Below are 12,431 nucleotides of genomic sequence, written 5' to 3' on the forward strand. Positions count from 1 at the left end.
GAAGGGTTTGATGAGTTTTTCGTTGTTTTGGAATTTGTTTATGAATTCTGGGTTTGTTTTAAAAATGCAGTTGTTCGCTGGATTTTCAGGTGTTAAGCTCTGTTTAATTGCATATTGTAGTGAGAGTTGTGTGCATCTGAGTGAGAGTGGTGGTATGTTTGCCTCCACCTGGAGGCTCTCCACCGGGGAAGTGCGGAAAGCTCCCAGAGCGAGGCGGAGTCCTTGGTTTTGTACTGGGTCTAGCATTTTCAGGATGTGAGGTTTTGCCGATCTATAGACTTGACAGCCGTAGTCAAGCCTGGACCGGACAAGGGAAATGTACAAGAGGAGAAGGTGTTTTGAGTCCCCGTCCCACTCCGGATGCGATAGAATTTTCAAAGCGTTTAGCGCTTTCTGGCACATCACACGAAGGTCTTTGATGTGTGGTATGAATGTGAGTTTTTTGTCGAATATAATGCCGAGGAAACGAGCTTGGTCCTGGACGGGAATCCTTCTGCCTGTTCGGCAGAAGTGTACTGCAACCGTCTTTGACGGGGAGAACTTGAAACCGTTATTGTTTGCCCACTTTTCGAGTGTTTGCAGCTGCCTTTCCATAGATCTCAGATGAGGATTTTTCGAACGGCAGCATATCAAAAAGTCGTCAACATATAACGAGCTGTCTATGCTATTTTGGAGGGTTTTTACAATGGAATCTATTTTGATTTAAAAAAGGAGAGGAGAAATGATGCTCCCCTGGGGGATTCCTTCCTCCTGTTGGTGGGGGTCTGAAAGGGAGGATCCGACATGAACCTGGAAGGAACTGTTCTTCAGGAAGTTGCCAATGAAGGCGGGGAGGTGACCGCGTATGCCGAGTGCGTGCAGGTCTCTGAGAATGCCGTACTTCCAGGTTGTGTCAAAGGCTTTTTCTAGGTCGAAAAAGATGGCAATCATGTGGCCTCCTTCAGCAAACGTCTCGCGTATAAAGGTCTCCAGGCGGACTAGGTGATCCAGAGTGGATCGAGTTTTCCTGAATCCGTACTGGAGACCGCTCAGCGAGCCCGTCGTTTCCAGAAACCACATGAGTCGCCTGTGAATAATTTTTTCAATCAGTTTGCAGAGACAGCTCGTTAGAGCTATAGGTCTGTAATTGGATGGGTGTGTGTGGCCTTTTTGGTTTGGGTATTGAAATGACAGTGGCGAGACGCCAAGACTCCGGAAAGGAGTGCGACCGCCACATGTCGTTGTATATGTGTAGTAGGAGTGTGAGTGTTTCTGAGGGTAAGTGTCTAATGATCTTGTTGTGGATGTCATCCGGTCCCGGGGCTGTATCGCCCAGGTCCGAGATGCACGATGTTAGTTCGTCTATTGTGAAGTCTGCGTTGTAAGTTTCAGTGTTGTTTGAGTGGAAGTTTAGGTGTTGTTTTTCTCTGTTAGTTTTGATGTTTTGAAAAGTGGTGTTGTAGTTTGCTTGGGATGAGTTTTTGGCGAGAGATGTAGCTGTTGTGTTTGCGATGTCTACTTGTGTTTCTGCTGTGGTTCCACCCGGCCTCTGGACCTGCCGAATGGTGTCTGTGCGTCTACCCAAGAATTTTTTAGCAATTTTGAAAATTTGGTTGAGTGGTGTCTGGCTGTTGATTTTGGAGATGTACTTTTTGAATGATTGACTTTTGCTCTCACTGAGGCATCTAGGTGCCACAGCTCGAGCCTTTAAATAGTTTATCTTGTTTTCTGTGGTTGTGTTGTTGACGGCTTTTCGATATGCTGCCTTCTTTTTCTTTACTGCATCCTCACATTCCCAAGAGAACCAGATCTTGTTCCTCCGCGGTTTTGTTTTTGTTATGTTTTTTTTTCATATTTCTAAAAGCTTTTCGTGGAATTTATTGTAGTTGAGGTCGAAAGAGGGGTTCAGAATCTGGGAACATTGATTGGCAAACCCGTTCCAGTCTGCTTTTTTGAAGTTGAAGCGTTCTGGGATTGGGTCGTTTTGAAGGCTATTGTTTTTTAGAAGAATTGGGAAATGGTCCGTACGGTCATCCAGCACAGACCACTCAAGATCTGGGACTGGGTCAGGGGTACAAAAGGTGAGGTCAAGGGATGAAGTGCCATAAGTGGCTCTGTTTCTGTAAGTTGGGGACCTATCATTTAAGAGACATGTTATTTTGAAATAAAAAATCTTCTATTATTTTTCCTTTCTGGTCTGTAGGTTTGTCTCCCCAAAGGGGGCAGTGGGCATTAAAATCACCTAGCAAAATAAAGGGTTTTGATAGCTGAGCCTTTAAGTCATTTAGTTGGGTTATTTTGAGGGGGTAATTAGGTGGGATATAAACGGAGCAGATCGTGATTGGTTTGAGCAGGGTGACCCGAACGGCAATAGCTTGGAGGGTTGTCTTGAGATGTACTTGTCTGTGGAGTGTGTTGTTGTCGGTGTAGATGGTGGTACCACCGGAAGCAATCTGGTTCTCCGTGTGAATGTGGTGATACGAAGTAAATCCTCTTAAGTCTATGGTTGAAGCCGGGGCGAATTTTGTTTCTTGTATACAGGCCACATGTGGGCACAGTGTGGCCTGTAAGCGTTGCAATTCTGCAATGGAAATTCCGCCGGCATTCCAATGCAGAACCGCCATTATGACTTTTTAGTTTTTATTTTGGAGCTCAAAGGCCCCGGCTTCGAAGAAACACTCTGACTCCTCCTTGCAGGGGAGGTAGAGTGTTTTCTAGGTTGCCGTCCTGGATTGGACGGCGATCTAGTGGGGGATTTGGAGGAGTGACAGGGGGTCGAAGCTGTCCTCCTTCATAGGCAGGGGTTTGTCTGCTGGAGGGGTAAGGGGGAGGTGGAGCAGATGGAGGGGGCTGGGAGGAGGTGAGAGGGCTCACCTCACACTCCATCAGAGGAATGGGCTTTGTGAGGTGGAAGAAGGACGACGAGAGCACGAGAGAGAGAGAGAGAGAGAGAGAGAAGAGAGAGAGAAAATCTTCTCCATCCTCCCCTAAAACCCCATAGCGGTTAGAAAGTGGCACCTCATAGGGGGTTGCCACAGGGGTAGGAATGACCTTCTTCGACTTTATAGAGACTCGCTTGCCGACTGCGGGCTGTGGGAAGTCGGCAGTAGAGGTTCTGATCGACTTCATGACTGGCCGGAGTACTTTTGCATATGTCCGGCCAGGGACCGGGGTCACGACTGGCGGGCAGACAGCCTTAAGTGCCTCCTGGAAGGAACAGCCATTTCGCGCCTTGTGTTCTTGGATTGCGCGTTCTTAGAGCCAAATCGGGCACTCCTTGCTGAAAGCTGTGTGCTGGCAGTGGCTATTGGGGCAACAAGGACTAGCCTTGCATTCCTTCTCAGGATGCCCGGTCTTGCCACAACGAGGACACAAGGCTGCGTGACAGCACCGTGATTGGCTATGGCCAAACTTCTGACACTTGAAACAACGCAGAGGGTACGGCACATAGGGTCGAACGTCGAGTACCAAGTAAGATGTCCGAACGGTGGCTGGAGGGCGGCACGAATCGAAAGTTAGAATGATCATTTTTTTTTCGAGTGTGGTCTCCCCCTGCCGAAGAGTAATCCGGCGGGCTTCGACCACACTTTCGCAATTAGCCACACTTTCCTCGTTGGAGCAGCCCTTCAGCTCATGGCTGTGGACCACGCCCTTCGATCGGTTGAACTTCTGGTGTCGCTCCGATGCACAAGGAACACCGCTGAAGGTCGTGATTTTTTCCATTTTGGCCAGTTCTTCATCCGATGCGCATTTGATGAGGAGTGCTCCAGAGGACAGTTTCTGGACATTTGTAGGAATGTACCCCAGAACTTGCCTTAGTGCTTCTCCCGTCTTAAACAGGTTAAGATATGTGATTTTCTTCTGCGCATCGGTGCTGTAGATGGTCAAGTACGGCTGCCTCGGAAGCTCCCTGGGAGAAGGGAGAAAAGAGGCAGACATAAAGGTCCTTTTTCCTTTTGAGATAGATGGTTTGCTTGGTCCGGCGGCTGCACCCGTTTCCGCAAACCGAGACTTCTTACCGTTGGGAGCTAGGGAAGGGTCTTTTGTTTGTTTGGAATCCATATGTGTGATGTTGGTTCAGCTCCGGGGCTCCCCACCCGCCATCGAGCCCAACAAGGGGGCACATTGCTCGCATGGCCAGAGCCGTGCCAGGGCTACCCCGGAGTTATACTCTTTCCTTGAGTGTGCAAGACCCTCCCTTCAAGATTGACCCAGGGTCTGAATGGGTTTCAGCTCCCAACCGATTGAGTGGCATGGGCCGTGCCACCCTTCCGTCTAAGAGGAAAACCTGGGCCAAAGAGGTGTGTTGGTGAGGGACAGTCCGTAGACTGATCTCACCTCAACTGCCAGGTGCCCGGTTTCCCTCTGCACGGGTCGCACCTCACGGTCGACAAGGCGCCCACTCTGTGGGATGGGTGACCTCTCTTTTTGCTGCACGCGAGGTCAGCGGTGGGGGAAAAGATAAAAGAAGAAAGAAAGAAGGAAGGAGAAGAGGAAGATACACCAAAGTAGGTGTCGCATCCGGGTCCCAGAGGGTTGGGGTCCATGCATAACACCTCGTTTTTGAAGGGGTTGCACCTCTTGCAAACGAAGCAGTGGGTCTATTTATATCCCCCCGACCCACTGGGGTCACATTAACGTTTTAATCATAAATCTACATAATAATAATAATAATAATAGTAATAATGAAGATCATTTCTATAGCGCCCACTCCCGTGTAAACACAGCTCTAGGCGCTTTACATAAATGCATGTACAAACAATATTCACGCACGCTCGACACATGCACAATACACACACTCATACACACACACACACACATATACACATTCACACACAAACACACACATACACACTCACAAACACATAACACGCACACATGTGCACACACATGTATGCCAAACACACACACACACACACACACACACACACACACACATCTACTTGCTTATCACATGCACACGCTTACACATCGTCACGAAATGAGCATAAAATAATATACACAATGCAATTCACAAAATACATAAATGGATACATAGTCATTTACATAACATTGTATTGAACATGAAACTACTGACATAAAAAGGATGTCATTAAACATAGATGGGATTTATTTTGATAGTTTGTTTTGGTAAGTGTTTTATGGTGCTCACAACTGCATAAGGTCATATAAGTGGCCGGAACTCATTAATTAAGCATTTTCAGTTTGGCAGGACTTAATTTTCAATTTTGCCTGGGTGGTGGCCGAAACCAACTCTTGTCAATTTTAGAACTCCAAGATTTTTTTGCTGTTATCCGGGAAGGCTAGGTGTCCAATCTTAACTCTAAGATCAGACATGGCTGAAGACAGTAGTAAGAAGGAGCCAGGAGTAGAAGTAGACAGTGACAGGGTATCATGCTAGCTAAAGTACGCATGTGTATAGTCTACTCTGGAGATTCTCATACCAAGTATTTGAAATTATGAAATCATTATTACTGCACAATTCTACAAAATGCTCACAGCATTCATTTTGTTACTTTTTCCCTAAGGTCCTTTCTACAGATCATGGACACTTTGTTTGTATTCCCATGTCCCGATCTTCATTGAAATTCTCAATTTTCACACTGTGATGCTCTAGTGTTGGTGTCTCTCGTAGTGGCATCGGTGGTCTAGTGGTTTGGCTACTGGACTAGTAATTGTGAGGTTGCTGGCTCAGGGGTTCGAGCCGCATGCCCGTCGTTGTGTCCTTGGGAAAGGCACTTTACACAAATTTTCCCCACTTCACTCAGGTGGAAATGGGTACCTGGCTATAGACAGCGAAAGATCTTGACAGTGTGTTAGTGTTTTAGCACCTATAAATGGCTGCTTGCACTGTATGCTTCCCAGGAAGTTGAGTTTGTTTCAGAATGCTCTCAAGTCTGCTGGGGTAATAGTACAGATTGTGAAGTGCATAGAGCTTGCTGTTGAGCAGGGATTAGCGCTATACAAATGCTATCTATTATTATCTAATATATATATATATATATATATATATATATATATATATATATATATATATATATGTGTGTGTGTGTGAGGAAGCGTGGTGGAATCAGGCTCTTGTCCAAATAATCAAAGTGAAGAAATGCGCATTTTTTTGCAGGTTTGTGAATTTTTATCAAATTTATGTTTTTTGGCCCAACACCTTTCATGCCCATTAAAGAACCCATTTCTGTGTGGATTTTTCTGCAAAACGTTAATTTAAGGCTAAAAAAATGAACATTTTCAGTTACCATGCACTCTTAAACTAAGGAAATTTAACTAATCTTTGGCGGCCATTTTCTCACTAATTTTACCTCTGAAAACAGGTGACCCCCCACCTCCTTCTTTTGCGATGGACATTTTTTTTCCATCCAAATAAAGACAAGTGAAGAAGCTTTAAGATGATACCAATAACTCTACATGCCCAAAAATTGACGAGAGCCTGATTCCACCATGCTGCCTCACATATTTATATATATTGTACTTCATCTAATTTCAATGTCAAAATGCTTCCCTTTTAGGATATCAGCAAATGTTTTCTTCCATTTGTTCTTAAGCATCCCCCCCCACCCCCAACCAACTGTTACTTTGCAATGTTGTGTTGAGCACTGTTTGCAAAAAATTTTAATTGCAAATAAACGGGTCCTTGTTTTTAGTGTCCGTAATTATACAAGCAAATGAACTAATCCCTTGCTGTTTAGCACCCTCTGCACTCGCAGGTACTGAATCAGCATCAAGCGCTCGCAACACCACTACTGTCATGGTGTCAGATAGAGCTCAGTATTAACGTACCTCAAACTAGTTATCCGCACGCCGCTTAATCCTCTTACTCTGGCTCTTAAGTACTCAAAGATCTGTGGAGCATTCAAAGAAAGTTCATTAGCTGGAATTTTCAAATAGCAGTTTTAAAAAATAAGATTGTTTATGAAATATAATATGCTGCATTAGACTTATTAATCAGTTTATATCTTTTCAAGGTATAACGGCCTGTATATGAAGAAAGAAAAGAATAAACAAATAAAAGAAAAAGGAAGGAAACTCAATTCAGACTCTCTTCTCTCTCTTTATGCCTGGTACTGATGTACAGCATGAGAACAGAGACATGACTTGAATGAAAGGTGAAAGGGCATCTTAAAAGTGCACCCAGTTTAACTGAAATGCTGTGTGAAACCATCACAGGGTGACTGCCAACCCGGCTTCTCAATTTTCCAGGGGGGCTCATCCATTTTCCAGGGGCATGTTACAAAACAATGACAGTATGTGCTCCATTTATGCACACACAGTAACACACACACACACACGCATGTAGGTACATTATATCAAGCCAACAACATGTCAGTGTGGCACTGGGGTACTGTGTGATTTAGGTATTTCAGTCTGTTCTTATTTAATAATATTTAGGCTACATTTTCCCCTCATTATATTCGCCTACATAAACTATATAAAACTGAATCTTGTTTTTAGCCTGAGAAAAGGCCTAGAACCAGAATATCGACTGTCAAGAACCAGTTTGGGTGTCAAGACTTATATACGGAGGGGAATCAAAAAGCAATGCAAGTTATTCGCTATTTTGCGCAATATTGCATCAAATTCTCTGAAATTCAGCTCACAAGCAAGTACTTGCACATGTACTTTTGAACTTAAAGTGTTAAAATATATGTTTCTTTGATGTTTGCCTGAATGACGTCACATCAAAATGGTTGCCCCCTTGGCTGTCTGACAGAGGAAAAGAGGAGTGGATGAATTTCTTGTTTTAGAAGAAGAATCCACTTGTAACATCCAAAAGAGACTACTTTAAAACATTTACAAGGACCAAGCTCTAGGTTTTGGCACAGTATTTCGGTGGGTTACACGTTTGAGCAATGAACCAGAAGAAGAGGAAAAAGGGTCCATATGCTTGGCAGACAAGCATCGTCCCGAAGAATTAGCCGGAAAAAATCATGGCAACCGCAATTTTGGATGTTCATACCGTGTTTCTAGCATATTCTTTTTACCACAAGGAGCAACTGTCAATTTTGAAGCCTACATTGAAATACTGAAACGACTAAAAGTGAAAATTCGACGAGTCAGACCACATTTGACCTTGGTGACAATGCCCGCCTGCAAATGAGTACCAGAACAAGGGAGACAATCATCCCATTTATGTGGAAAACATTGTCACACCCAGCTTATTCTCCTGATTTGGCACCTTCAGACTTCCACCTTTTCAGTCCTAGGAAAGAACAATTGAGAGGTCAACACTACGGATACGATGAGAAATCAAGACTGCTATACCCTGCTCAGTTTGACAAAGCTGGCATTGGTGGACTTAGTAAAACGTGGACAGGGGCTATTAAACGAAATGGAAACTATGTTGAGAAATGGAAATCTGATCCTCAGATTCTCCCCTTCAATTTGAGTAAGATAGTTGCCAGTGCGTTCTTTTTTCCTGAAGTTAAAAACTAACTTGCATTAATCTTTTACTCCCCCTCGTAATAAACGTGAAAGACAAAAATTATTGCTAAAACTCAAAAGTAGAGTAATAACTTAAATGGCTCAAACAAGTAGACATATTCAGTGTGAGAGTTGTAATAAATATAGGAGGGCAAGATGCAGTGACTCTGAAAATCTGCGAATCTTGAACAGAAAGCTAAAATATAGATATACAATACATTATGTACTTTACTATCACCCATCCAATAAAACACGAACCCTTTACAGTCTGTTAAAAAGACACTATTCTAAAAGCCCGTTTTTTTCTGTTCTTTATCTCTGTAAATATAAAATACTGCTATAGCGCACTCAGACAAACACGCGAGTCGGTAATAGTGGAATATTGCTGCTGCTGTGCATAGTGCATAGGCCAATTATACATAATGTAAAACCTCGCCAGTTGAGAAATTTGTTTGTGATCTAGCGAAAAACAAAGAATGGGAAAGCCCACGTGTGTCAACAATGAAGGCCAGAGCGAAGGAGTACGGAGGGTGTGGCATGCGCAGACAAGCAGAACGCATCGCGTGATAGGCTATAGGCCAGCCTTGGCCTAGTCTAGATTATCTACGCCTACCATGCCTCTCACTTCTCAGATGCTGGGCAGGATGGGGAGGTCAAAGCAATGTGATGGATGCAGCGAATGTGTGACGTGGGCAAGCAGATGGAATGCACCACAGGGTGTGGTGGGGTATCAAGTATGACCTAGAGGTCATATTGAAACAAAATCATCATCAGGGGAGAAAACAAAAACAAATAAACAAAACACCAAACTCATAGATCAGGCCTACGTTATTATTTCCCTTGAATTTATTACTGGATTCCTTATAGCGAGAATCCTGCTATAACGGACATTTTGCTCCAGTCATCTCCCTCTCGTTATAACAGGATTTCACTGTAGTTAAAAAACACGGCTTACAAGGTATGAGTATAAAGGACCCGATTTCACACAACGCCAGCACCAACACGCTTTACAGAGAGCTCAAGTAGTACCCAAAAATTTGCTTCCAAGTTCAGTTGTCATCCGGTGTTGCTTTCAACCTCTTCCCTCCCCCGAGTGCATCTTTAAAAAAATAAATAATCCCCATATTCTGGAGTCCTATACTTCACAGCGTTAGACTTTGAATGAACTTTGGTGACCCCAACCATCGCCGGCACTCATACTGTGAGGCAAACGCCCAGGTTCACTGACCGGCAACGATGGCAAGCCCGACAAGAATCTTGTATAACTTTCTTTTCTTTCTTTTTTTTTCACAAGTGACAGCACTGGACAAATATTGATTTAATTTCTAGGCGACAAAGCGTTTGTAATGCAAAACCTGAAGGTTAAAAATGCTGCATTATCTCAGACTGGGAAAAGTCGAACAAATACCAAAATTGTGACCGGCAAAAATGAACCCAAAAACGTTATCGGATTTGGTTTTCAAATCTTCCAGAGCTTTTATGTATTTTCCCGGGTCTTTCCAGGGACAATTTACAGGTTTCCTCAAATTCCAGGGGTATTCCCGGGGCTCAGAGATTTTTTTCAAATTTCCGGGGGATTCTCGGGGCCTGGCAGTCACCCTGCATCTCAAAGAGAACAGCAATCAATACATTTCTGTTCAGCATTTTTAGGATTTAAGCTTGAAAAACTTGTTTAGTACCAAAAAGGATTTAACTATGGGACTGACCTGATTGGTGAGGAATAGTATGTATGCTGGATCACTCTGAAGATCCGGAGACAGTTGAAAGTTTGTCAGTAATATCTGGACAACATTCCTGAGCACAGCTGAGAAATATAAGGCTTAGGTTTTAGTGTATGCTCATTTTCTTTTTTAAATTATCTGTTAAAGCATCCATACATGCTGTAAGTAAAAAAGTTCTACATAATATGCACAAATAAAACAGGCAGAATTGAATTTTCCTTCAGAAAAAGGGGACTGAAAATGGTTCAAATTTGACTTACACTGCGGATGTATAATTCATTATTAAATAATTAATTATAATTGACAATCTTATATTAAAAGGCTGGTCAGTGCATCAAAATCATGTATTTGATAGAAGTAAAATTGCAAAAAAATCCCTGATCTAACAAATTCTACTCAACAATTTTCACCAAACTCTAATGAGGAGCAAGTGATTAGGTATGTTCCCATGTGAATGGTGAGCAAGAAGTGAGATTTCATGTGAAAGTGCAAGAGAACTATCAATGTAGAGCGTTTCAAGTTCAGTACATATTACAGTCAACGTAATCTCTGTAGAGAGTTAAAAATAATGCGCAATAAATTACTATGCATGTATCTGGGGCGGTGCATGTAAGAAGATGGACTTTCACAGCACACCACTGTCAACTCAAATGTTTATTGTTTTGACTTTTTAAATGAAAAAGTTGTAAATAAAACATAATGCATAAATAACTCTAAGCACACACACAAAGAAAAATAATTTATTGATTATTTGTTTTTAACATTGACCCTACTGATGCTTGAGGGTGTGCTTCCTTTCTCCTGCATCACATCACATGCATGCATCGGTGGGAAGGGCAGAACAGCTTGCAGGAGATCCCACTGAGTCCAAGCGCATGAGTCTTGTTGGCTCAAGCAGCAAGCCATTAAAGGGTTATAAGGATGCTAGAAAAACCCATAAGGTTCTTGAAATCTAGTTTTGTAGTAGAATCTAAGCAACATATTACAGGTAACACTCATCCAAAACACTGTACATGATGAAAGAAACAAATTACTCTTGTGCATTCATACAGAGGGGAGAGCGTTGAGGCCTTGGACACAGTGGAGCCGAACGAAAAAAGTGTTTGAAGCCTCCCTGCTCTTCACTATGCACATGCACACACACAATTATACTCATTATTTCACTAACTAACCACACCATCCTGACCTGGTGTAAAGCCAGTCCAGATACGACTTGGAAAAAAAAAAGGTATGAATTTGTTTCTTATGCTCACGTACCAACACAACCAACATCTGGATTGCCACTATAGCCTGAAGCACAGTTGCAGGAGTAAGAACCGACAGTGTTGGTACAGTCGGCATTCAGCCCACAAAGACTGTCCTCACATTCGTCTATATCTGTGAAACAAAGATCAGTAGAGACATTCAAACATTTTGTCGAAGTTCACACTAATCTAGACATGCAACAAAATAAGATTTCCATATTTGTAACACTCTACCACACCTTCACTTTCTTTTCAAGTTTATCTTTCTAATCGGGGAGGGGGAGAGGGATGAAGACAAATTAAAACATAATGTAAAATAAAAGGAACACATTAGTTATGACTTACCACTGATACCATATCCTGACCTGATGTTAAATCAGTCCAATTACAATTTAACCTCCCCCCCAAAAAAACCCAAAAAAACTCCAATAAACAAACAACAAAATCAAAGAAAACAAAACTACAAAACAAACCAATAAAAAAACCATTATGGCCATTTCAGTTAATTTTTCTTTTTATTTCTGAATCTTCACAGAGAGAGACTACATAACTCAACCATACTGACACAAACTTGCCTCATCTATCTTGCATTAATCCATAATTCATTCCTAACCTGGTGAAAACCAGTGTAGGCGTAATGATAAATCAAGAGATTCTATAAAGTACTTTTTTAAAAACTCCACGTACCAGTACAGCCAGCTGTTGGATCACCGTCATAGCCTGTGGCACAGGCACAGGAGTAAGAGCCTTGGGTGTTGGTACAGGTGGCATTCTGTCCACATGGATTGTTGTCACACTCATCAATATCTGTCAAAAGAACAACAGAGACATTCCAGATTTTGTTAAAATTTGCAAGAAACAAATTACTCTTGTGCATTCATACAGAGGGGAGAGCATTGAGGCCTTGGACACGGTGGAGCCGAACGAAAAAAGTGTTTGAAGCCTCCCTGCTCTTCACTATGCACATGCACACACACAATTATACTCATTATTTCACTAACCAACCACACCATCCTGACCTGGTGTAAAGCCAGTCCAGATACGACTTGGAAAA

At 42.7% G+C, this 12,431-nt stretch overlaps 1 protein-coding gene across 1 annotated transcript in view; it reads right to left on the minus strand.

Annotated features, from left to right (window-relative positions):
• LOC101849279 overlaps positions 1-12,431 on the minus strand; it is a gene marked incomplete in the record, with an annotated part of 263,881 nt that overhangs the window by 9,812 nt on the left and 241,638 nt on the right. The window contains 4 exon segments of the mRNA XM_013079452.2: positions 6,772-6,833; positions 10,119-10,216; positions 11,391-11,510; positions 12,065-12,184. Coding sequence (XP_012934906.2) covers positions 6,772-6,833; positions 10,119-10,216; positions 11,391-11,510; positions 12,065-12,184 — 400 coding nt within the window.

This window comes from Aplysia californica, unplaced genomic scaffold, assembly GCF_000002075.1.
Source record: "Aplysia californica isolate F4 #8 unplaced genomic scaffold, AplCal3.0 scaffold00052, whole genome shotgun sequence".
Lineage (NCBI taxonomy): Eukaryota > Metazoa > Mollusca > Gastropoda > Aplysiida > Aplysiidae > Aplysia > Aplysia californica.